We start from the raw sequence: 25,745 nt of genomic DNA, 5'->3' as shown, positions 1-25,745 counted from the left end.
CTAATAAAAATATACTAAAAACTAACTAGATCATACTGAAAACATACTAAAAACAATGCCAAAAAGCGTATAAATTATCCGCTCATCAAAAAGCCTGTATGGCATTGTGCACTATTTTTAGATTTCTTTTAATCTAATACTCTAAATGCTTGCTTTTCACAAAATCTTTTTTCTATTTTATTATTTTTATATAATTTTTATTACAAACATATTATTAGTTTGGAAGACTTGGTAATCTAACTTGGACATTGAATGCTTGATCTATGCTACTCATGCCTTTGCTGGCATTCCAATAAACACCTTGCATTTAACTGTCTTCACATGCACTTGCTATATTTCTATTGATGACTTTTCACATGTAGTCATGACCATGTGTTAACATCTTTCTTCTTTACTGTGCATTGATTACCATCTTTCTCGTTCTCTTCCTTGCTTTAACCCTTGACGTTTTGACGTACCTTCTCTTTTCTTTTTTTAGGATGGCCACTAAGAAAGGCAAGGAGAAAGCTACCCCCAAATCAACAGCAATGAGAGGAATAAAAAGAGCATTAATGGCAGAGCCATCTTCAACTATAGTTAAGCCCTCAACAAAAAGAATTAAGAGGATCATAAAGGTCGATGAAAAAGAGAAAGCCTTCCCAACAAAGGACACTGCGCGATTTTCCAACCACTACTGTAAGCAGATGTTCCCCATCCTGGCAGAAAGGAGTTACAACAATGAATACCTTCTTATCCTCCCGACCCGTGTTGCTGACTTTGTTGAGCTGCGAATTGAGCAAAGACACTGGGGATTCCTACAGAGACAGCCACGACAGGTTAATCTTTCATGGGTAGTTGAGTTCTACTCCAATTTCCACCTGCCAACCCTACAGTTTGTATATGTCCATCAGAAGTAAGTCCCCATTACAGAAGAGGCCATTCAACGAGCCTTAGATCTCCCCCCTGCTCCAGAAGGACTGGACGCATTTCAAGAAGCCGCACTCAAGCGCCAGACGTACAACTTTGACTGGGACGATCTTCTCAGAGTTATCGCGCAACCTGGCAGCAGATGGATTTTTGGATACCATCGTTCCCGGCCTAAGGGAATATCAGCTTCCGCTCTCACCTTGCAGGCTCGCGTATGGGCACAGATTATGTCCCATTACGTCTTTCCGAGCACTCATGAGTCCTTCTTCACTGCAGACATGGCCGTTCTACTCTGGTGCATCCTCACAGACCAACCTCTAAATCTACCAAGACACATCTGGAATGCTATGGGACACATACAAATTGCGAGCAACTTACCTTTTCCCGCCTTGGTCTCAAATCTTGTCTCAGCAGCTGGAGTCTCCTACAGAGCTGGGGACACCAAGGTCATACTTCTACGGGATGATCAGTACGTCCCCAACGGGAAATATCTCAGACCACCAACAGCCACTACCACCCAGTCTGCAGAACACGCTGCAGACATTCCTCCTTCAACACCACAAGCCCCTTCAACAAGTCAGCTGCTGCATCAAATACTGGAGAGGTTGGACCGGCAAGACCAAAAAGCGAAGCTACGAGAGCACCTCAACCAGCGCCGATTCAATTACCTCAAGGAGCTACTCACAGGCAACCACAGCCTTGACAAAGACCCAGACACTCCAAACTCCACTTCCTTTACTAGCACAGAGAGCCATGACGGTCCCGACTGTGGAGATACTGCTACCAGCCCACCTTTATTCCTGACAGATGGCACCGAGGACAGTGCAAAGCCTTAAGTGTGGGGAGGTCGGTCAGTACCTGACTTTCGGAGGTAATTTCTCTTCCCTAACACCAATTTCTTTTTTTTAGAATATGATAGATTGCATAGTAATAGGTTAATTGTATGCATGTTCTACTTGATTGAAAAGATAATAAGTTTCTTTTAAGACCCTATTTTTGAAAAATTTCACTAATTTAAATCAAAACCTTTATGTTAAATTTGTTTGAAGTTGTAATTGGAACATGGTTTTTGAGCTAAAGAACACACAACCCGTGAAACTTTGAGCCTAAATACATGGTTACATTATTTAACCATAAATATTTTTTCTTGTGTGTTTACTTCTCTATGACTGTAATCTGAATTTTGTTTTATCATATATGTCCAATGTTAATGTGTTATATGCATGCATATGATTGAGGCCATTATTTGTTTAGCTCACTTATCCCAAATAAGTCTACCCTTTTAATTACATTTGTCAGTCACTTTGAGCCGTTTTTAATCCGATTTGTTCTACATTTTACCGCATTACTAGCCTTAAGCAGAAAAATAATTAAAAATCTCAATTGAATCTTTGGTTAGCTTAAGATAGAAATTGTGTGTTAATTGGGTTTGGGAAGATTGTGGGAACAAAGGTTAATAAAGGAATATGTCATGATAAAATAATGGGAATTTGGGTACCTACTCATGTGAAACCATAAAAGAAAAATTAGAAATCTATGTGCATTAATAAGCTATGTTAAAAAAATAAAATAAAATAAAATAAAAATTCAATAAAAAAATATTTATTTTAGTAAATGAGGGGACAAAATTACCCCAATGATAATTTAAAGTTCAACAATCAATGCACATATGATAAAATTAAAATAAAGGTTGACGCATGAATGTGAAATGTGAAAAGGAAATTCTGGGTAGCTAGGTATAAAATTTGAAGTTATATAGAATATGCATATATGATTAGGTGAAAGCTTGGGTTAATTAAAGATTCAATTTATAAGCTCACTTAGGCATATATACCCTTACCCTTATCTTAGTCCCATTACAACCGTGAAAAGACCTCATGATGTTTACATTGATACATTAAATGTTGTTGATTAATTAGGTGAAAAACAAAAAAAAAATTTGAAAGCATGATTAGAGAAGGATAGAGTGATTACCCTATACACTAAAGATATTAGAGTGCACATACAACAGCAGTAAGGGTTCAATGCTTAATCCTATGTTCCCTGCTTTCACGAGCTGTCTTCTTACAAATTTACTTGCTTTTACTGAATGATTTGAACTAGTGGAATCTGCTCCATGTTTTGTCTTAGAGAACTTATTTATTTTTAATCAGATAGACAAAATCATATAGTTGCATTCATACATATAGGTTGCATTGCATTGCATGAGTCTTACATGTCCCTATTCATTTAGATTTATCTTCTTCAACTAAGCATGAGGACATGCTAATGTTTAAGTGTAGGGAGGTTGGTAAACCATTATTTTATGATTTATATTGTGTTTAATTGTGTGGTTTTATCAAGTCTTCACCCACTTATTCATATGATTTGCATGTATTTACAATTCTTTCCTGAAAATGTTCTATGATTGAAAACTTGCTTCCTAAAGATCTTTTAATTGTATATTTTTAGTCTCCTTTATACCATTCGATGTCGTGATCTGTGTGTTAAGTGTTTCAAACTTCATAGGGCAGGAATGGCTTAGAGAATGGAGAGGAAGCTTGCAAAGATGGAAGGAACACAAGAAATTGAGAAGATGACCAGCGAGAAGTGACGTGGGCGCATGGCTCACGCGACCGCGTGGATTGGAAGCTGCACGAGTGACGCGAATGCATGGACGACGCGCACGCGTGGCACAGGAAACGCTGAAGTGACGCGAACGCGTGGATGACGCGGTCGTGTGACGTGCGCGATCTGCAGAATTACAGAAGTTGCTGGCATAGAGTCTGGGCCGCGTTTTAACCCAGTTTTCGGCCCAGAAACACAGATTAGAGCCAGGGAACATGCAGAGACAAGGGAGAAGAATTCATTCCGCATAATTTCTAGTTTTTAGATCTAATTCTACTTGGTGTGCGAAATTGTGAACATTACTTTTTCACAACTCTCATAATCCCCGGTAATGGCTCCAAAAACTTGGTGGCTCAATACCATGGCATTACACAACTTCGCACAACTAACCAGCAAGTGCACTGGGTCGTCCAAGTAATAAACCTTACGCGAGTAAGGGTCGATCCCACGGAGATTGTTAGTATTGAAGCAAGCTATGGTCATCTTGTAAATCTTAGTCAGGCAAACTCAAATGGATATAGTGATGAACGAAAATAACACAAAGGTAAAGATAGAGATACTTATGTAATTCATTGGTAGGAACTTCAGATAAGCGCATGAAGATGCCTTCCCTTCCGTCTCTCTGCTTTCCTACTGCCTTCATCCAATTCTTCTTACTCCTTTCCATGGCAAGCTCGTGTAGGGTTTCACTGTTGTCAGCAGCTACCTCCCATCCTCGCAGTGAAAACTAATGCTCATGCACTCTGTCACAGTGCGGCTAATCACCGGTTTGGTTCCCTCCCCTACCGGAATAGAATCACTCTTTTGCGTCTGTCACTAACGCCCAGTAGGTTACAGGTTTGAAGTACGTCACAGTCATTCAATCATTGAATCCTACTCAGAATACCACAGACAAGGTTTAGACCTTCCGGATTCTCTTGAATGCCGCCATCAGGTCCTGCCTATACCACGAAGACTCTGATCTCACGGAATGGTTGGCTCGTTTGTCAGGCGAGCACTCGGTTGTCAGGCGATCAACCACGCATCGTGCAATCAGGAATCCAAGAGATATTCACCAAGCCTCAAATGCTTGTAGAACAAGAGTGGTTGTCAGTCACTTTGTTCATGAGTGAGAATGGTGATGGGCGTCAATCATCACCTTCATCAAGTTGAAGAACAAGTGATATCTTGGAACAAGAACAAGCGGAATTGAATTGAAGAACAATAGTAATTGCATTAATACTCGAGGTACAGCAGAGCTCCACACCTTAATCTATGGTGTGTAGAAGCTCCACCGTTGAAAATACATAAGCATAAGGTCTAGGCATGGCCGAATGGCCAGCCTCCCAATGATCTAAGATAGCATAAAAAATAAAGATAGCTACCAAAGTCTCTCTATCATGATCTAAGAACTAGATGTCCAAAGATTCAAATACAATAGTAAAAGGTCCTACTTATAAGAACTAGTAACCTAAGGTGTACAGAAATGAGTAAATGACATAAAAATCCTCTTCCGGGCCCACTTGGTGTGTGCTTGGGCTGAGCAATGAAGCAAATTTCGTGCAGAGACTCTTCTTGGAGTTAAACGCCAGCTTTAGTGCCAGTTTGGGCGTTTAACTCCCATTTGGGTGCCAGTTCCAGCGTTTAACGCTGGGATTTCTTGAGGTGACTTTGAACGCCGGTTTGGGCCATCAAATCTTGGGCAAAGTATGGACTATCATATATTGCTGGAAAGCCCAGGATGTCTACTTTCCAACGCCGTTGAGAGCGCGCCAGTTGGGCTTCTGTAGCTCCAGAAAATCCACTTCGAGTGCAGGGAGGTCAGAATCCAACAGCATCTGCAGTCCTTTGTGGTCTCTGAATCAGATTTTTGCTCAGGTCCCTCAATTTCAGCCAGAAAATACCTGAAATCACAGAAAAACACACAAACTCATAGTAAAGTCCAGAAAAGTGAATTTTAACTAAAAACTAATAAAAATATACTAAAAACTAACTAGATCATAACAAAAACATACTAAAAACAATGCCAAAAAGTATACAAATTATCCGCTCATCACAACACCAAACTTAAATTGTTGCTTGTCCCCAAGCAACTGAAAATCAAATAAGATAAAAAGAAGAGAATATGCAATGAATTCCAAAAACATCTATGAAGATCAGTATTAATTAGATGAGCGGGGCTTTTAACTTTTTGCTTCTGAATAGTTTTGGCATCTCACTCTATCCTTTGAAATTCAGAATGATTGGCTTCTTTAGGAACTTAGAATCCAGATAGTGTTAATGATTCTCCTAGTAAAGTATGATGATTCTTGAACATAGCTATTTATTGAGTCTTGGCTATGGCCCAAAGCACTCTGTCTTCCAGTATTACCACCGGATACATACATGCCACAGACACATAATTGGGTGAACCTTTTCAGATTGTGACTCAGCTTTGCTAAAGTCCCCAATTAGAGGTGTCCAGGGTTCTTAAGCACACTCTTATTTGCCTTGGATCACAACTCTTTATTCTCTATTTTTTTTCGTTTTTTTCTTTTTCTTTTTCCTTTTTTTTCGATTTTTTTTTTTGAATAGCTTTTTCTTGCTTCAAGAATCATTTTTAATGATTTTTCAGATCCTCAGTAACATGTCTCTTTTTTCATCATTCTTTCAAGAGCCAACATTCATGAACCACAAATTCAAGATACATATGCACTGTTTAAGCATACATTCAGAGAACAAAAATATTGCCACCACATCAAAATAATTAAACTGTTATAAAATTCAAAATTCATGCACTTCTTCCTTTTTCAATTAAGCACATTTTTATTCAAGAAAGGTGATGGATTCATAGGACATTCATAACTTTAAGGCATAGACACTAAGACACTAATGATCACAAGACACAAACATGGATAAACATAAGCATAAATTTTCGAAAAACAGAAGAACAAATAACAAGGAAATCAAAGAACGGGTCCACCTTAGTGATGGCGGCTCTTTCTTGCTCTTGAAGATCCTATGGAGTGCTTGAGCTCCTCAATGTCTCTTCCTTGTCTTTGTTGCTCCTCCCTCATGATTCTTTGATCTTCTCTAATCTCATGAAGGATGATGGAGTGTTCTTGATGCTCCACCCTTAGTTGTCCCATGTTGGAACTCAACTCTCCTAGGGAGGTGTGTAATTGCTCCCAATAGTTTTGTGGAGGAAAATTCATCCCTTGAGGAATTTCAGGGATTTCATGATGAGTGGGATCTCTTGTGTACTCCATCCTTTTCTTGGTGATGGGCTTGTCCTCATCAATGGGGATGTCTCCCTTTATGTCAACTCCAACTGAATAACAGAGGTGACAAATGAGATGAGGAAAGGCTAACCTTGCCAAGGTGGAGGTCTTGTCCGCCACTTTATAGAGTTCTTGGGCTATAACCTCATGAACTTCTATTTCTTCTCCAATCATGATGCTATGGATCATGATGGCCCGGTCTATGGTAACTTCGGACCGGTTGCTAGTGGGGATGATTGAGCGTTGTATGAACTCTAACCACCCTCTAGCCACGGGCTTGAGGTCATGCCTTCTCAATTGGACCGGCTTTCCTCTTGAATCTTGCTTCCATTGTGCGCCCTCTTCACATATAACTGTGAGGACTTGGTCCAACCTTTGATCAAAGTTGACCCTTCTAGTGTAAGAATGCTCATCTCCTTGCATCATAGGCAAGTTGAACGCCACCCTCACACTCTCCGGACTAAAATCCAAGTATTTCCCCCGAACCATAGTAAGATAATTCTTTGGATTCGGGTTCACACTTTGGTCATGGTTCTTGGTGATCCATGCATTGGCATAGAACTCTTGAACCATCAAGATTCCGACTTGTTGAATGGGGTTGGTAAGAACTTCCCAACCTCTTCTTCGGATCTCATGTCGGATCTCCGGATATTCACCCTTTTTGAGTGAAAAGGGGACCTCGGGGATCACCTTCTTCAAGGCCACAACTTCATAGAAGTGGACTTGATGCACCTTTGAGAGGAATCTATCCATCTCCCATGACTCGGAGGTGGAAGCCTTTGCCTTCCCTTTCCTCTTTCTAGAGGTTTCTCCGGCCTTGGATGCCATAATGGTTATGGAAAAACGAAAAAGCAACGCTTTTACCACACCAAACTTAAAATGTTTGCTCGTCCTCGAGCAAAAGAAGAAAGAAGATAGTAGAAGAAGAAGAAATGAGGAAGAGGGAGATGGTGGTGTGTTCGGCCAAAGAGGGGGAGAAGTGGTGTTTAGGTTGTGTGAAAATGAAGGGTTGAAGAAGGGTATATATAGGAGAGAGGGGGTAAAGGGTTCGGCCATGATGGGTGGGTTTGGGAGGGAAAGTGGTTTGAATTTGAAGGGTGAGGTTGGTGGGGGTTTATGAAGGATGGATGTGAGTGGTGAAGAGAAAGATGGGATTTGATAGGTGAAGGGTTTTTGGGGAAGAGGTGTTGAGGTGATTGGTGAATGGGGGAAGAAGAGAGAGAGTGATGGTAGGGTCCTGTGGGGTCCACAGATCCTGTGATGTCAAGGAAAAGGCATCCTTGCACCAAATGGCATCAAAATCCACGTTTTGAGCCATTTCTGGCGTTAAACGCCGGGCTGATGCCCATTCCTGGCGTTTAACGCCAGGTTCTTGCCCTTTACTGGCGTTTAACGCCAGTCTGGTGCCCCTTTCTGGCGTTAAACGCCCAGAAGGGTGCCAGACTGGGCGTTAAACGCCCAACTGCTAGGCTGACTGGCGTTTAAACGCCAGCAGCATCTTCCTCCAGGGTGTGCTGTTTTTCTTCCTGTTTTTCATTTTGTTTTTTTGCTTTTTTCATTGTTTTTGTGACGTCTTATGATCATGAACCTACAAAAAAGATAAAATAACAAAAGAAAATAATTAATTATAAAACATTGGGTTGCCTCCCAACAAGCGCTTCTTTATTGTCATTAGCTTGACAGAGGACTCTCATGGAGCCTCAGAAATGCTCAGAACCGTGTTGGAACCTCCCAACACCAAACTTAGAGTTTGAACGTGGGGGTTCAACACCAAACTTAGAGTTTGGTTGTGGCCTCCCAATACCAAACTTAGAGTTTGGTTGTGGGGGCTCTGTTTGGCTCTGTTTTGAGAGAAGCCCTTCATGCTTCCTCTCCATGATGACAGAGGTATATCCTTGGGCCTTAAACACCAAGGATTCTTCATTCACTTGAATGATCAACTCTCCTCTATCAACATCAATCACAGCCTTTGCTGTGGCTAGGAAGGGTCTGCCAAGGATGATGGATTCATCCATGCATTTCCCAGTCTCTAGGACTATGAAATCAGTAGGGATGTAATGGTCTTCAATCTTCACCAAAACATTCTCTACAAGTCCATAAGCTTGTTTTCTTGAGTTGTCTGCCATCTCTAGTGAGATTTTTGCAGCTTGTACCTCATAGATCCCTAATTTCTCCATTACAGAGAGGGGCATGAGGTTTACGCTTGATCCTAAGTCACACAAGGCCTTCTTGAAGGTCATGGTGCCTATGGTACAAGGTATAGAAAACTTCCCAGGGTCCTGCCTCTTTTGAGGCAATTGCTGCCTAGACGAGTTATCCAGTTCTTTAGTGAGCAAAGGGGGTTCATCCTCCCAAGTCTCATTTCCAAATAACTTGTCATTTAGCTTCATGATTGCTCCAAGGTATTTAGCAACTTGCTCTTCAGTGACATACTCATCCTCTTCAGAAGAAGAATACTCATCAGAGCTCATGAATGGCAGAAGTAAGTCCAATGGAATCTCTATGGTCTCATTTTGAGCCTCAGATTCCCAAGGTTCCTCATTGGGGAACTCATTGGAGGTCAGTGGGCGTCCATTGAGGTCTTCCTCAGTGGCGTTCACTGCCTCTTCTTCCTCCCAGAATTCGGCCATGTTGATGGCCTTGCACTCTCCTTTTGGATTTTCTTCTGTGTTGCTTGGAAGAGTACTTGGAGGGAGTTCAGTAATTTTCTTGCTCAGCTGACCCACTTGTCCTTCCAGATTCCTAATGGAAGATCTAGTTTCAGTCATAAAACTTTGAATGGTTTTGATTAGATCAGAGACCATGGTTGCCAAGTCAGAATTATTCTGCTTGGAACTCTCTGTCTGTTGCTGAGAAGATGATGGAAAAGGCTTGCTATTGCTAAACCTGTTTCTTCCACCATTATTGTTATTGAAACCTTGTTGGGGTCTCTGTTGATCCTTCCATGAAAGATTTGGATGATTCCTCCATGAAGGATTGTAGGTGTTTCCATAGGGCTCTCCCATGTAATTCACCTCTTCTATTGAAGGGTTCTCAGGATCATAAGCTTCTTCCTCAGATGAAGCTTCCTTAGTACTGCTTGGTGCATTTTGCATCCCAGACAGACTTTGAGAAATCATATTGACTTGTTGAGTCAATATTTTATTCTGAGCCAATATGGCATTCAGAGTGTCAATCTCAAGAACTCCTTTCTTCTGACTAGTCCCATTGTTCACAGGATTTCTTTCAGAAGTGTACATGAATTGGTTATTTGCAACCATTTCAATCAGTTCTTGAGCTTTAGTAGGCGTCTTCTTCAGATGAAGAGATCCTCCAGAAGAGCTATCCAAGGACATCTTGGACAGTTCAGAGAGACCATCATAGAAAATACCTATGATGCTCCATTCAGAAAGCATATCAGTGGGACACTTTCTGATCAATTGTTTGTATCTTTCCCAAGCTTCATAGAGGGATTCTCCTTCCTTCTGTCTGAAGGTTTGGACTTCCACTCTAAGCTTACTCAATTTTTGAGGTGGAAAGAACTTTGCCAAGAAGGCATTGACTAGCTTTTCCCAAGAGTCCAGGCTTTCTTTAGGTTGAGAGTCCAACCATGTTCTAGCTCTGTCTCTTACAGCAAAAGGGAATAGCATCAGTCTGTAGACCTCAGGGTCAACCCCATTAGTCTTGACTGTGTCACAGATTTGCAAGAACTCAGCTAAAAACTGATGAGGATCTTCCAGTGGAAGTCCATGGAACTTGCAATTCTGTTGCATTAGAGAAACTAATTGAGGCTTAAGCTCAAAGTTGTTTGCTCCAATGGCAGGGATAGAGATGCTTCTCCCATAGAAGTCGGGAGTAGGTGCAGTAAAGTCACCCAGCACCTTCCTTGCATTGTTGGCATTGTTGTTGTTTTCGGCTGCCATTTGTTCTTCTTCCTTGAAGAATTCGGTCAGGTGCTCTAAAGAGAGTTGTGCCTTGGCTTCTCTTAGCTTTCTCTTCAAGGTCCTTTCAGGTTCAGGATCAGCCTCAACAAGAATGCCTTTGTCTTTGCTCCTGCTCATAAGAAAGAGAAGAGAACAAGAAAATGTGGAATCCTTTATGCCACAGTATAGAGATTCCTTTAGGTGTCAGAGGAAAAGAAGAGTAGAAGACAGAAGTGGAAAATTCGAACTTATCAGAGAGAATGGAGTTCGAATTTTGCATTAAAGGATAATGTTAGTCCATAAATAGAAGGATGTGAGAAGGAGGGAAGTCATTTTCGAAAATTAAGTGAAAAATTTTGAAAACATTTTTGAGAAACATTACTTAATTTTCGAAAATGAAAATGGAAAAGAAATCAAGTGATTTTTGAAAAAGATTTTGAAATTAGAAATCAAAAAGATTTGATTGAAAACTATTTTGAAAAAGATGTGGTTAAGAAGATATGATTGATTAAAAAAAAATGTGATTGAGAAGATATGATTTGAAAAACATTTTAAAAAGATTTGATTTGAAAATTAAAAACTTGACTTAACAAGAAAAGATATGATTCAAACATTAAACCTTTCTCAACAGAAAAGGCAACATACTTGAAATGTTGAATCAAATCATTAATTGATAGTAAGTTTCTTTGAAAAAGGAAAGAAGTTAATTTTGAAAAAGATTTGATTGAAAAATTGATTTGAAAAAGATTTGATTTGGAAGAAATTTTGAAAACTTAGAAAAAAAATTGATTTGAAAACAAAATCTTCCCTTCTAGCCATCCTGGCGTTAAACGCCCAGAATGGTATCCATTCTGGCGTTTAACGCCCAAAATGCTACCTTTTTGGGTGTTAAACGCCCAACCAGGTACCCTGGCTGGCGTTTAAACGCCAGTCTGTCCTTCTTCACTGGGCGTTTTGAACGCCCAGCTTTTTCTGTGCAATTCCTCTGCTGTATGTCCTGAATCTTCAATTCTCTGTATTATTGACTTGAAAAGACACAAATTAAAAATATTTTTGGATTTTTAATAATAAGGACAAACCAAAATGCAACAAGAATCAAATGACAATGCATGCAAGACACCAAACTTAGCAGTTTGTATACTACTGACACTAACAAAACGAAAATGCATATGAGACACACAAAACACTCAAGTCAATAGAATTCAAAGATCAGATCAAGCAAATCATCAAGAACATCTTGGAGATCAATAAGACATATGAATGCATGCAATTGACACCAAACTTATGATGAGACACTAAACTTAAACAAGAAACATTTTTTTGGATTTTATAATTTTGTAAAATTTTTTTTTTGTGTTTTTCGAAAATTAAGTGGAAAAAAGGATATCAAAATTCTTAATGAGAATTCCAGGAATCAATGCAATGCTAGTCTAAGACTCCGGTCCAGGAATTAGACATGGCTTCACAGCCAGCCAAGCTTTCAAAGAAAGCTTCGGTCCATAACACTAGACATGGCCAAAGGCCAGCCAAGCCTTAGCAGATCACTGCTCCAAAAGCAAGATTGATGAAAAATCAACAAGCTCTTGTGATGATGAGTTGAAACCTCGGTCCAATGAGATTAGACATGGCTTCTCAGCCAGCCAGATTTCAACAAATCATCATGAAACTCTAGAACTCATCTTCAAGAATTTCGAAAAAAAATAAATACCTAATCTAAGCAACAAGATGAACCGTCAGTTGTCCAGCCTAAACAATCCCGGGCAATAACACCAAAAACTTGATGTTGTTGCCGGATCTTGGCACTGATGTTACCAAAAGCTTGCTCAAAACTTGAACAATCCCCGGCAACGGCGCCAAAAACTTGGTGTGCGAAATTGTGAACATTACTTTTTCACAACTCTCATAATCCCCGGTAATGGCTCCAAAAACTTGGTGGCTCAATACCATGGCATTACACAACTTCGCACAACTAACCAGCAAGTGCACTGGGTCGTCCAAGTAATAAACCTTACGCGAGTAAGGGTCGATCCCACGGAGATTGTTAGTATTGAAGCAAGCTATGGTCATCTTGTAAATCTTAGTCAGGCAAACTCAAATGGATATAGTGATGAACGAAAATAACACAAAGGTAAAGATAGAGATACTTATGTAATTCATTGGTAGGAACTTCAGATAAGCGCATGAAGATGCCTTCCCTTCCGTCTCTCTGCTTTCCTACTGCCTTCATCCAATTCTTCTTACTCCTTTCCATGGCAAGCTCGTGTAGGGTTTCACTGTTGTCAGCAGCTACCTCCCATCCTCGCAGTGAAAACTAATGCTCATGCACTCTGTCACAGTGCGACTAATCACCGGTTTGGTTCCCTCCCCTACCGGAATAGAATCACTCTTTTGCGTCTGTCACTAACGCCCAGTAGGTTACAGGTTTGAAGTACGTCACAGTCATTCAATCATTGAATCCTACTCAGAATACCACAGACAAGGTTTAGACCTTCCGGATTCTCTTGAATGCCGCCATCAGGTCCTGCCTATACCACGAAGACTCTGATCTCACGGAATGGTTGGCTTGTTTGTCAGGCGAGCACTCGGTTGTCAGGCGATCAACCACGCATCGTGCAATCAGGAATCCAAGAGATATTCACCAAGCCTCAAATGCTTGTAGAACAAGAGTGGTTGTCAGTCACTTTGTTCATGAGTGAGAATGGTGATGGGCGTCAATCATCACCTTCATCAAGTTGAAGAACAAGTGATATCTTGGAACAAGAACAAGCGGAATTGAATTGAAGAACAATAGTAATTGCATTAATACTCGAGGTACAGCAGAGCTCCACACCTTAATCTATGGTGTGTAGAAGCTCCACCGTTGAAAATACATAAGCATAAGGTCTAGGCATGGCCGAATGGCCAGCCTCCCAATGATCTAAGATAGCATAAAAAATGAAGATAGCTACCAAAGTCTCTCTATCATGATCTAAGAACTAGATGTCCAAAGATTCAAATACAATAGTAAAAGGTCCTACTTATAAGAACTAGTAACCTAAGGTGTACAGAAATGAGTAAATGACATAAAAATCCTCTTCCGGGCCCACTTGGTGTGTGCTTGGGCTGAGCAATGAAGCAAATTTCGTGCAGAGACTCTTCTTGGAGTTAAACGCCAGCTTTAGTGCCAGTTTGGGCGTTTAACTCCCATTTGGGTGCCAGTTCCAGCGTTTAACGCTGGGATTTCTTGAGGTGACTTTGAACGCCGGTTTGGGCCATCAAATCTTGGGCAAAGTATGGACTATCATATATTGCTGGAAAGCCCAGGATGTCTACTTTCCAACGCCGTTGAGAGCGCGCCAGTTGGGCTTCTGTAGCTCCAGAAAATCCACTTCGAGTGCAGGGAGGTCAGAATCCAACAGCATCTGCAGTCCTTTGTGGTCTCTGAATCAGATTTTTGCTCAGGTCCCTCAGTTTCAGCCAGAAAATACCTGAAATCATAGAAAAACACACAAACTCATAGTAAAGTCCAGAAAAGTGAATTTTAACTAAAAACTAATAAAAATATACTAAAAACTAACTAGATCATAACAAAAACATACTAAAAACAATGCCAAAAAGTATACAAATTATCCGCTCATCACTACTCCTGCTCTAGGTTTTTTTCTAGATACTCATAATTTAGGATTTGAAGATTTTGGCTTTTGGTTATTGAGAAGAGTCTACCTCCGAAACTGGTCATTCTAGTTTGTTTACCCACTTTCTATTTACTCTTCCATATTCTTAATTTGTTCAGAGTTGACATTGGATTATTTTTAGAATTCATTAACACAAGACTATTTTTATTTTTAATTGATCTCTTTGATTATTATTTATCATGTCTCTTTTTATTTTCCCCCTTAATTTTGTGAAGTCTACATTTATGATAATGGAGTAAGTTTCCCAACTTGATTGGGAGTTGATTAAAAGGAGAACCTTGAGTTGGAATACTCAAGAGTTCAATTGTAATTGGTTCGTTGTTGGTTGGCTTGTTAGTCACTAACTCTAATCCTTCCCAAGGGAGAGGATTAGGACTTGTGAATAGAAGTTGACTTTTAACTTGACTTTTCCTCATTCGTTGAAGGTTAACTAAGTAGAAACAACTACTAATTATTAATTGATCTTGAGAAAATTCCAACAAGGATAGAACTTCTGATTAATCTTCTCCCGGTCAAGATTTTTATTTAAATCACATAAATTCTCTAATTTAATTTTCTGTTTATCAAACTCAAAACCAATTTGGAAAACCTCTGATTAATAAAATAGCACATCTTCCTGCAACTCGTTGGGAGACGACTTGGGACTCATACTCCCAGTATTTTATTTTTAAAGTTTGTGACAACTCTTTTCTAAATTGACAAGTGGATCTTTGCTGGTTAAGAACTGTACTTGCAACGCCATTTTTCTAAAATATTCTTAATCTGCCAATTTTCGCCACGTCAGTTACTATAACCTCAAGAATTCCAAACCTCGTTATCACCTCTCGCCATACAGATTTCCGACATTGAGCTGAAGTAATACTTGATAATGGCATAGCTTCAATCCATTTTATGAAATAATCTATCGCCACCATTAAGAACTTTACCTGCCCAGTGCCTTGGGAAAACGGTCCTAACAAATACATCCCCCTCTTTGCAAAGGGTCTTGTCGGAACCACATAAATGAGTTCATGATGTGGGGCTTGATGTAAATTGCCATGAAGTTAGCACTTCTAACACATCTTTACATACTCCATGCACTACAATATTTTCAGACTGAGACAACATTTCAAAATTTTTGCCTAAAAATTTGATAAAGAGTTGCTTTTGATCTATAGCAACACTTTTGTACTTAAAGCAATGTTTTTGAACTCCTTGCCAATGCGGCCATTGTCTTAGATTACAGGCAATGCTTTTCTGATTCAAAAGCAACGCTTTTGTAAGCAACACCTGATTAGTGTTGCCTTTGGTTGAAAAAGAACAACGCTTTAGAGGTGTGCTTAAGACAATACTTTTGCCATGTTGTCTTTTCTCTCATGTTTCGGACACTATAAATTGAGTTGTCTATTTGCTATAAAATGCAACCCTTTTATGCATGCTTATAAGTTTAAATTTGTAAGTCCTTAAAGTGTTGACTAATATTCAGAATATACAATTTATTAAAATATTGCTCAAAGCCAAATATGCAACTAGAGAAGAGCTGCCCTTTTGGCAAAAATAAAAGTTATTTTGTAGTGAAAATACAAAAACTATAAAATTCACAATAGAAATTTTTTCGTGCATGAATAATCATTTAAATTATTAAATAAATTTGTGCATAATAGAAAAAATTCTGAAAAGAGACAAAATAACTAATAAAGTTCTAATTAAAATAGATATTAAAAGATCCAGTTAGCATTTTAAATATATATTTGCCAATAATTCCAAACAAAATAGTAATTAATATTTATCAAAAAGACATCAATCTACTTGCATATTTTATATCCATGCTTAACTTGTCCAATATGCTAAATCTGCAAATAATAATACAAAGAAGCTTAACTCAGTAGTGCACTTAGTATGATTGTGTGAATTATCTCTTTCCTCATGAGTTTTTCGTTTCCTTATATTATACCTTTTCTGGAATAATCGTTAGGCATGTACGACCTCAAATGTACGTTTCGATGTCATGATTTGACAGCTTTTTGAGATAATGATTTTTTATTTATTTTAATGACTTTTCTGTTACCTATTAATAGAGCTGGTAATGTACTATTCTCATTTAATCGAATTCTCAGCATATTATTCTTGTCCAGAACAAGGTATAAAATAGGACTTCCAAATGTGATAAAGTGGTGATCTCCCAATATTAGAAATGCATAATAAACAACTTAAAACTTCAACTTTTTCTTCTTAAGTCGAGTTACTCCTATATGAAATTCCTCCACGAGTTCCATTGCAACTTAAATCGATGTATAAATTGCAAAGCGAAAAAAACGACGTACATATTTAAATAATTACAAACTATTTTGATCAGTAATATTATAACTGTTAGGGTTAAGTATAATTTTGGTTCCTAAGATTTAATTTGAAAATCGAATTCGTCCCTAATTTTTTTTTGCAATTGTATTCGTCCTTAAGCTCTATTTTGGTTTTAAAATCGTCTTTTCAAGAGAAAAAAGTTTTTAACGACAATTTCACACCTTGGGTGTCGTTTCCTATATTTCATTCCCCAAAATCATTTTGTCTTCCCTAACGCACAGAGCTCACACTAGGAGGTGAAATCGACAGATTTTGGTAGGAAAAGGTCGGCGGAACGGTGCCTTAGGACAAATTTGGTAGTGAGGAGAATTGCAGTGCCTGAGGAGGCGGCAGCCGAAAGGAAGGCGCGGCGAGAGGCGCAAAGGGGGCTCCAGCAGAGACTTGAGGCGGCGCGAAGGATGACGATGTTGCTGCAATAGCTTCACAAGTTTCTCTTCTTTCTCTTTCTCTGTAATTGAAGGAAGTTCCGTCGTCACCGACATCGTTGCTCCATTTGACCCTCATCCTGTATTGCTACTCCGTTTAACTCATGCATTGTCGCTTGTGTCTCTGCCGCCTACGCTATGACAATGTCTCTGCATGCGTTCTTCTTTTAGCATCTCTGCCTACCATCTTTGTCATAGTTGTTCCACCTCTGCCCACCCTCTCCTTTGTCCCTGGTATGACATTTTGACGCTCTCAATTTCTGTATTGAATTTGCTTCTTGATTCATAGATTTCATTAATAATTTATCCTAATGTTTGCCTTGTTATTCAGTGCTGCTTATTGTTTGATTGGAGAATTTGTCCTAATTTCATGAATTTGTATTTGAAGTTGTGAATCAATTTGGAAAAGAATTACATCTTTCAGGTTTCAACCACAGTCAGTATTCTCATATATTGTTTGAAATTTATAGTTTGAAATTTAAGATTGTAAGGCTTAGTTAGGTGAATTGTGTTTGGAATTTAGTTATTATTGTTTTCATGTTGGTTGAATGGATGAAGTATGTAAGCCAATGTGTGATCTACTACTCCACATTGTTCACAATAACAAATTTCACTGAGGAGTGCTTAATGCTTTTATTGGTGATCAGCAAGTGAGGGTATAATTGTCTAAATAACAATTTTAAAACTAAAATAGACTTTAAGAACAAATTTAAATACAAAAAATAGAAACGATATGAGCACATTTTAAAAGCGTAGCCATATGTCTGGATATTGACACACTTTTAAAGCATAGCAATCTTTTAAAGCGTGGCGATAGGTCACCAAAAGCGAGGTGATAGAACAATCGTCACCCTTATAGGGGTGACCCTTTCAAAAGCGTCTCGATAGCTTCAAAAGCGTGGCGAAAAGCTATCACTACGCTTTTTTCAGCTTTTCGCCACGCTTTAAAAGCGTAGCAAAAAACGTGTTTTCTTGTAGTGCTTAGGACTAACATCGTACTTAACCCTAAATTTTAATAATCAGCATCGTAAATTGAAATAATGGATACTCTTTTTATCAATGAAAGTCTTGAGTTTTAGATTCAGTTTAGCCAATATTAATTAGAATTATGTTTCTTTATCAAATCTTTAATGTTCAAATAAGATTACTTTTGTTCCGGGGGTTACCTGAAACCGGAGGGTGACATGGAGCCCAAACGTTTGAGGTGGGTGATCTCCAACTTGTTCCTGCATTAAAGAGTCGCCGCCGAATTGTGTGTTTGAAAGGGTGGGGGTGATACCTGCAAGACACACCAATACCTAAGTCGGCAAGGGGTTAAGCAGGTTTAAGTATCTTGGAACCTTTTTATACCTGAGGGGATCAGTGTATTTATAGGTGATGAGCCAATAACCACTGTTAAAGTAGTTCCACTTTTGATGGTGGATAACCGCCCTTTTATCTTAGGGTTGTTGAGATCTCTCTTCTAAAAGTGGGTGGGAGATTTGGGGGGAGGCGGTTACTCGTTTGGATAGGCGTTGGTTGCTTGCCTACGTCGAACCCGACCTCTTAAAGAAGGTCGGACAGACAGTGGAAGCCAATCTTTTATATTGGTGGGTCCTTTAACTTGATTGGGCCTGACTTGAACTTTTGAGCCAGGATATGAACAACTTCCAAGGTTAATTATATTATATTATATATTTGACGATAAATTTAAAATTTTAAATATTTTAAATAAATATCACTTTAAGATAATTTTAAAATTAAGATATATTTATAATATGTAAAATATAATCTTAAATATATTAACATTTAAAAATTAGTTTTAATAAATATATAATTTTTATAAATATATAATATAATTAAATAAAATATGATACTCATTTAAAAATTTCATTTTTTAAAAAACAATATGATATCCAAAATCATTATAACATTCCTTATAAACACTTTAGTAAAATCTTTTTCGTTTAAAAGTTTTATCGAATTATATTAAACTAACATTCAATTAAATTTTAAAATTAAATGTTAGCCCAAAAGTCGTCCCAACATTCCTTAAAAATGGTTGTATATATTTCTAAATTAGAATAAAATATCATGTAAAAATGACAACATGAAAAATAATGGATTTAATTAATGAATCATGTTAAATATAAAAAATTAATTAAATTAGTTATTTACATATAATATAAATTAGAATATAAAATACATATTAAAAATCATCGTATAAAATAATATGTTTATTTATACATAAATACATAATTATTGATATAATTATTTTTTTAATAAACATTAAACAAATACATTTTATCTAAAAAAATTTGATTAATTAAAAATACAAAACTGTCCCACACTTTTTAAAATACGAAATATTTAAATTTTTGACTAATTTATTTTTATATATTTTAAATGATTTTTTTTCTATTTTTTCTGTTTGCATATATTTTTAATATAGTAGTATTAGGAACAACAAATTTTATAATTTATAGTTATCAATTAATTATTATTAATATTTTTAATAATATAAAATTACAACTATAATAATATAAAATTATTTAATTTTTTTAATAATTAAATATTAGTCAAATTTTAATAAAAGTGTGGATAGACATTCTCTTCTTAATAATTAATAGCCAGTTGCATAATAGCCTCCGTTGAAATTTCTCTATAAAATGATCCATTCTGCTACCATATGCCTACACCATTTCACAACTTGGAAGTTAATTACATATATTTTAAGTTTTAACTTTGTGCTTTCATTCTTATCATTTTGCAATAATTGTTTCAGGCACCAAGGATGGCTTCAAATTCAAGCTCGAAGAAAAACAAAGGTCGCCACAAGATCGAGATGAAGAAGATGATGAAGGAGAGCAACTTGCAAGTGACATTCTCAAAGCGTCGCGGTGGGCTTTTCAAGAAAGCGAGCGAGCTAAGCACCCTTTGCGGTGTTGAGTTGGCACTCATCGTGTTCTCGCCGGGGAACAAGGCCTATTCTTTTGGGCACCCCAGCGTGGAAGCCCTCATCAAAAGCTTCACGGAAGGTGGGGGCCCGCCACACCTGGACGCTGCCACCGTCCACTTCACGACGGAGGCTCATGATGAGCTCAACACATTGCTGGCGAAGATCAACGAGGAGATCGAAGCGGAGAGGAAGCAGTTGCAGGAGATGAACCGCTGGCGGAAGGAGGCAGAGGCTAAGTGGTGGTGGGCTGCTCCTGTTGGTGAGATGAGTGTGCCCAAACTGAAGCAATATAAGGTGGCGCTGGAGAAGCTGAAGAAGACCGTTACTTGCCACTTCGAGAAGCTTCGTATTAATAAAGACCCTGTGACTGTGGGGAATTATACTCCTAATAACATGATGCGGCTGCCTGTGCATGTGCCGATGCAAGTGTCGTTGCCGATATTTTTCTCGTCACTGTTTCAAAACTCTCAAATGCATAATCATCATCAAGCATTTCAAGATGAGATCCCGTACCACCAATTTTATAGCTACACTGCCATGTTGCAACAGGGAGGAGGATCCTCCTTTGAACCATACACTCGTCATAACTAATAGTAGCGAGCTTCTGAATTATGATCATCATGCATGTACCCATCCTAGCATTTATGCATGCATGCGTTGTTTATTTTATTGTTAATTGTTGTTTGAGGCTTTTATTTTTGTCTTTGTTATTAGTCATAGTTTAATTTTTTTGTTAAGTTTCTGTATGTGCACTTATTTGCATGCAGCTTGAAACTAAAAATTAAAGCATGTGATACCCCATATCATTTTCTTTTTAAAAATAAATAGCATCTTATTGCATTTTTATTATATTATACGGTTCTTATAAAAATAAGAATTATTCATAAAGCGTATTTAATTTGAAAGAAAGAACAATAGAAATCGATCAAATTACATATTCAAATCAAATAAATAAAAGATAATCACTAAATAATTAATTAATTAAAAAATATATTTTTACATTGTGATATCTCTTATAGTGTTTAATATTTATATGTAAGATTCAAAAATAAAAAAAAGTCTATTTTATATTATTTTTATTTTTAGATAAATTAAATAAAAAATTTTAAGCACACAAAAATCCACCTTCTTATAGTGTTTTTATATATCCACATATTTTTTTTTATTTTCTCTGTCTATATTCAGTGGGCGAATGGATATAAATCATTTTTTCGTGTAGATTTTCAATTTTAATAGAGAATAGATGTATATTTTTTTGTGTAAATTAGAAGATATAAAGTATGTGTGTGGTTTAGTATTAATAACTTCATATCGTGCAAATGTAAGAAAAAATAGAATAAAATAAGTGTTCTGTTAGGGTTGGCTGATGCTCTGCTAGGGTTTCATTGTGCCTAGTAAGGTGGCTGCTACACAATAAATTTTACACCAAATCAATCACCAATCATTGTGATGCAACATGGATGACTTGCGAAGAGATCCTAATGTAGAGAACATTGACAGTGAGGAGAGTGAGGAAGATATAGTAGTACTAGAAGAGACAGATATCTCTCATGGTGTAAAGGCATGCACAAAGAGCTTAACAGGTCGAATTTTTTCGGCACAAAAAATCTCTGCGGGTACTATGGAGAATGCACTATCCGCAATCTGGGATAAACCAATAGGGTTCAGAGTAGTCAATCAAGGGACTAATCAACTTCAGTTCTTCTTCGATGAAGAGAAAGACATGCGGCGTATAGAGAAAGGATCCCCTAGCTATTCAAGGATTACATCCTTCATGTGCGACAATGGAATGACACACAAAATTCTGACGAGAATTCAGATTCAACATTCTCCATTTGGGTGCAATTTTGGGGTGTCCCTGAATGTTATAAGACGTTGGAAGCTGGGCGGAAACTTGGCGAAAAACTGGGAGAACTTATGGAGATAGGAATGTATGAAGTCAGAGGCAAAGAATCTTGGATACTGAAAGCAAAAATTATGCTTGATGGGGATAAGGCAGTGAAAGATAGCCTCAAGGTGAAAGGACCGACCCAACGACTGGTGGAGGTGGGGCTGAGGTATGAACGCATTGGAATCTTCTGTACGTACTGTGCTCACCTTGGGCATAGTGCGAGGGTATGTAGTGTTCTATTAGAGGATGCAGCCTGTAACAAACTGAACCAAGATTTGGTGGGAGAATATTTGAAAGCTGACCAAGTTGGAAGGAGGGTGGATATATGGAAGGAAGATAATCAGGGCAATGATAAACAACATATGCATTTAGCCCCAAAACCAACAAAGAAACCAGTCCCTTCATGGCTACTTGATGGATTTGCAAAACTTGAAGTTAATACCCTGGAGCAACAACGCAGCAGTCTCAATACAAGCAGCAGCAGCAGCACTAATCTAATGGGAGAAAATAGGGGCCACCGAAAGACCATAGTGGAGCATGTACTCGTGGACCCACCAGTTCTCGAAGACATTACCTCTGCTACTAATATGGAACTGTGGAGCCCAGGCTTTCATGTTCAAATGGCAGAACCAAAGAAGGCATTGAAACTGAAACAAAAGGCCCGTCAGGACAGCAGCCAAGCAATACCAATCATTGGCGGCAAACGGGATCTGGAAGGGAAAGAAAACGACGGGAATCACAAGCGAATATGCATAGAGAATATACTCATGGAGAATGCAAAGGTGGGAGATGCCACCCTCAATATGGCATCCAAGAAGCCATGAAAATCCTAATGTGGAACTGTCGGGGTTTGGGGAGACCCCTGACAGTCCACAATCTTAAAGGGATCATTCGATCTCACTCCCCCGAGATTGTGTTTTTATGCGAGACAAAAAACCCTTCTCGAAGTGTGGAGCAAAAGTTGAGAGGATGTGGATTCAAAGACTGGAGCCTAGTCAATCCAGAAGGAACAGCAGGAGGATTGGTAATAGCATGGAAGGAAGGTTTAGAGGTAACAGTTATCAATTCAAACCATTTTTTCATTGCTATCATAGTTAAAGATAAGGTCACGAATCATGATTGGTGTTTGCTTGGGGTTCATTTAAGTACTAATGACCAGATTCGATCACAGCAGTTTGGAGAATTATCGCTAATATTGCAACAGGTTCATGGGGAAGTTGCAATCATCGGAGACTTTAATACCATTACAAACCAGCGTGAAAAAAAGGGCAGAAATGAGAAATCTCCAGCTTCCATGGCATGTTTTAATAACTTTTTTAATGACTGTGAACTGGTGGACATTGGTATGATTGGTAGGCCGTTCACTTGGTCAAATAGACGAACAAGAGGAGACCTTATCCAGGAGAGGCTTGATAGAGTGCTCGCTGGAAATGGGTGGTTGCAGAAATACCAAAACGCAGCTGTTTTGAGACTTTCTGAATCTGGTTCGGATCATGCACCACTACTCCTAGACACAAATCTGAGGCATGAGCAATCTAAACGTCGGTTCAAATTCCAGGAGCAATGGTGTGCGGTTCCTGAGGTTCAGAATATTATTCAGGATACGTGGAGAGATGAAGTGAGGGGTTCACCTATGTATAGCTTCGCCCAAAAACTCAAGAAATGTAGACACAGACTTGTAGCATGACAGAACAGGAGCAGGTCAAACAGTAAAGTGAGAATTGATGAGCTTATCCAGCAAATTGAGGGTATCTGAGCCAGCGGGACACATGGTGGTGAGGAGATGATCGAGTTGGAGCGTGATTTGGAGATAGCTTACCACGATGAGGAGATGTATTGGAAGGAAAAGTCTAGAGTTAAATGGCTCCAGGCGGGGGATCAAAACACAAAATTTTTCCACCAGAAATTTAAGACTAGAGCCCGACAAAACCGAATATGGAGACTAATTAGCGAGAATGGGGATGTTGCGACCACAAATGCTGACATTGCAAATGTGGCTGAACAGTATTTCAAGAATATATTCACCTCCACCTGCCATGCAGATCTGGCACCTTGTTTTACTGAGTTGGAGCCTAAGGTCACTGCTACCATGAACCGACGGCTCTGTGGACCAGTTTCTAGGGAGGAAGTCAAAAGAGCAACATTCAGCATCCACCCTCAGAGTGCCCCAGGTGAAGATGGCATGACAGCTAACTTTTTTCAACATTACTGGGATATTGTTAGTGAAGATGTCTTTCGAGCTGTGCGGAATTTCTTCGCAGGAAGGAGGATTCTTATGGGATTTAACCATACTCGGATATTCCTTATTCCGAAGGTTCCAGATGCCAGCAGTATGGCCCAAATTCGGCCTATCAGTCTTTCCATGGTTATCTATAAAATCATGTTAAAGGTACTGGTTCACATACTCCAACCTATTATGAACAGCTTGATTAGTCAGTCTCAGAGTGCATTTATTAAAGGGAGGATTATTTCGGATAATATCCTTATTGCTCATTAGTACATGCATTATCTTAAGAACAAGAGGCAAGGGCTGGAGTATGAAATGGCAATTAAGCTAGACATGAGTAAGGCATATGACAAAGTTGAGTAGGATTATTGTGGTTCATTATGGAAAAACTGGGCTTTGAAGAGAGATGGATAAGATGGATCCGGGAGTTAGTCACTACTATTTCTTATTCCGTTAATGTGGAAGGTCAACCTTTTGGTTTTTTCAAACCAAATAGAGGTATCCGACAAGGAGACCCTTTATCGCCATACCTATTTCTTTTCTGCGCTGAAGGATTATCCTTTATGCTACACAAGGCGGAGCAAAACAGACTGATTCAAGAAATTCAGATCAACAGGAGGTGTCCTCGAGTCAGCCACTTGTTATTCGCAGACGATTCAATCCTCTTTAGCAAAGCTACAGCACCAAACTGTGAAAGAATTCTGGACTTATTGGAGCATTATCGAAGCTACAGCGGCCAGCAGGTAAACCTGAGCAAGTCAGCAATCTTCTTCAGTCACAACACTCCAATGGAGTCTCGGCGCCAACTGGCTCATGCTCTCCACATTGACCACATTGGAACACAGGATAAATATCTTGGACTCCCAGCTACGGTTAATAAATCCAAGCGGGCTACCTTCAACTTAATTAAAGAAAAGGTCCGGAAAAAAGCTCAGCATTGGAAGCGCAACCTCCTCTCGGTGGGTGGAAGACATGTATTAATTAAGGCTATAGGAGATGCTATATCAATTTACTCTCTGTCATGTTTTCGATTGCCTGATTCTCTGATTATGGAAATCCACCATATCCTAACTCAGTTTTGGTGGGGTCAAAAGGGGGAAGAACGGAAGATGCAATGGGTTAGTTGGGATACTATGACTCGACATAAGAATGAGGGAGGTTTGGGACTAAAAGATCTCAGGGCCCAAAATCTTGCTCTCCTAGGAAAATAGTGCTGGCGATTAATTACTCATCCTAACTCACTCATCGCTAGAATCCTCAAAAGTAAGTACTTCAAATACTCTGATGTAATGAAAGCAGAGGTTGGAGTATTACCTTCCTGGAGATGGAGGAGTGTCCTCGAAGGCAGGAAAGTGGTGGAGAAAGGGCTTCAATGAGGAATTGGCACCGGAGAAGACATCCAAATTGTTGACGAGCTATGGCTTTCTCTGCCATACCCCTGCACATTACCTCCAGCAGTGTACCTACAAAACACAACACTACCAGTATTTAGAGTGAAGGATTTAATAAATTAAGAACAGAGAAGTTGGAACCAACAACTCATCCAATAGCTTTTTCCTGTGGACATTAGTAATCAAATATTAACAATCCAATTGG

General features: G+C 38.7%; 3 protein-coding genes and 1 non-coding gene across 4 annotated transcripts; all 4 read left to right on the top strand.

Annotated features, from left to right (window-relative positions):
- The first annotated feature begins 10,141 nt into the window (after nt 1-10,141).
- Nucleotides 10,142-10,249, top strand: LOC112804556 (small nucleolar RNA R71). The gene has a single exon (XR_003203167.1). It is a non-coding gene; the product is annotated as a small nucleolar RNA R71 (small nucleolar RNA).
- Nucleotides 10,250-19,784: 9,535 nt separating this feature from the next.
- LOC112799656 (agamous-like MADS-box protein AGL62) lies at nt 19,785-20,825 on the top strand. The gene has a single exon (XM_025841724.3). It carries the CDS (start codon nt 19,867-19,869, stop codon nt 20,620-20,622), a length of 756 nt encoding a protein of 251 aa, XP_025697509.1. The 5' UTR covers nt 19,785-19,866; the 3' UTR covers nt 20,623-20,825.
- Nucleotides 20,826-21,487: 662 nt separating this feature from the next.
- Nucleotides 21,488-21,958, top strand: LOC140184888 (uncharacterized). The gene has a single exon (XM_072238083.1). It carries the CDS (start codon nt 21,488-21,490, stop codon nt 21,956-21,958), a length of 471 nt encoding a protein of 156 aa, XP_072094184.1.
- A 784-nt stretch (nt 21,959-22,742) lies between these two features.
- Nucleotides 22,743-23,609, top strand: LOC112803447 (uncharacterized). The gene has a single exon (XM_025846943.1). The coding sequence runs from the start codon at nt 22,743-22,745 to the stop codon at nt 23,607-23,609; it is 867 nt and encodes a 288-aa protein (XP_025702728.1).
- Nucleotides 23,610-25,745: the final 2,136 nt, after the last annotated feature.

The sequence above is a fragment of the Arachis hypogaea genome, chromosome 5, assembly GCF_003086295.3.
Source record: "Arachis hypogaea cultivar Tifrunner chromosome 5, arahy.Tifrunner.gnm2.J5K5, whole genome shotgun sequence".
NCBI lineage: Eukaryota > Viridiplantae > Streptophyta > Magnoliopsida > Fabales > Fabaceae > Arachis > Arachis hypogaea.
Note: the sequence above shows the minus strand (reverse complement) of the source record. Positions and strands in the feature narration are given on the sequence as shown.

What these genes read in the sequence shown, in the direction of transcription:
- LOC112803447 (XM_025846943.1), top strand. Translation starts at nt 22,743, where the DNA reads ATGAAAATCCTAATGTGGAACTGTCGGGGTTTGGGGAGACCCCTGACA.
- LOC112799656 (XM_025841724.3), top strand. Translation starts at nt 19,867, where the DNA reads ATGGCTTCAAATTCAAGCTCGAAGAAAAACAAAGGTCGCCACAAGATC.
- LOC140184888 (XM_072238083.1), top strand. Translation starts at nt 21,488, where the DNA reads ATGGATGACTTGCGAAGAGATCCTAATGTAGAGAACATTGACAGTGAG.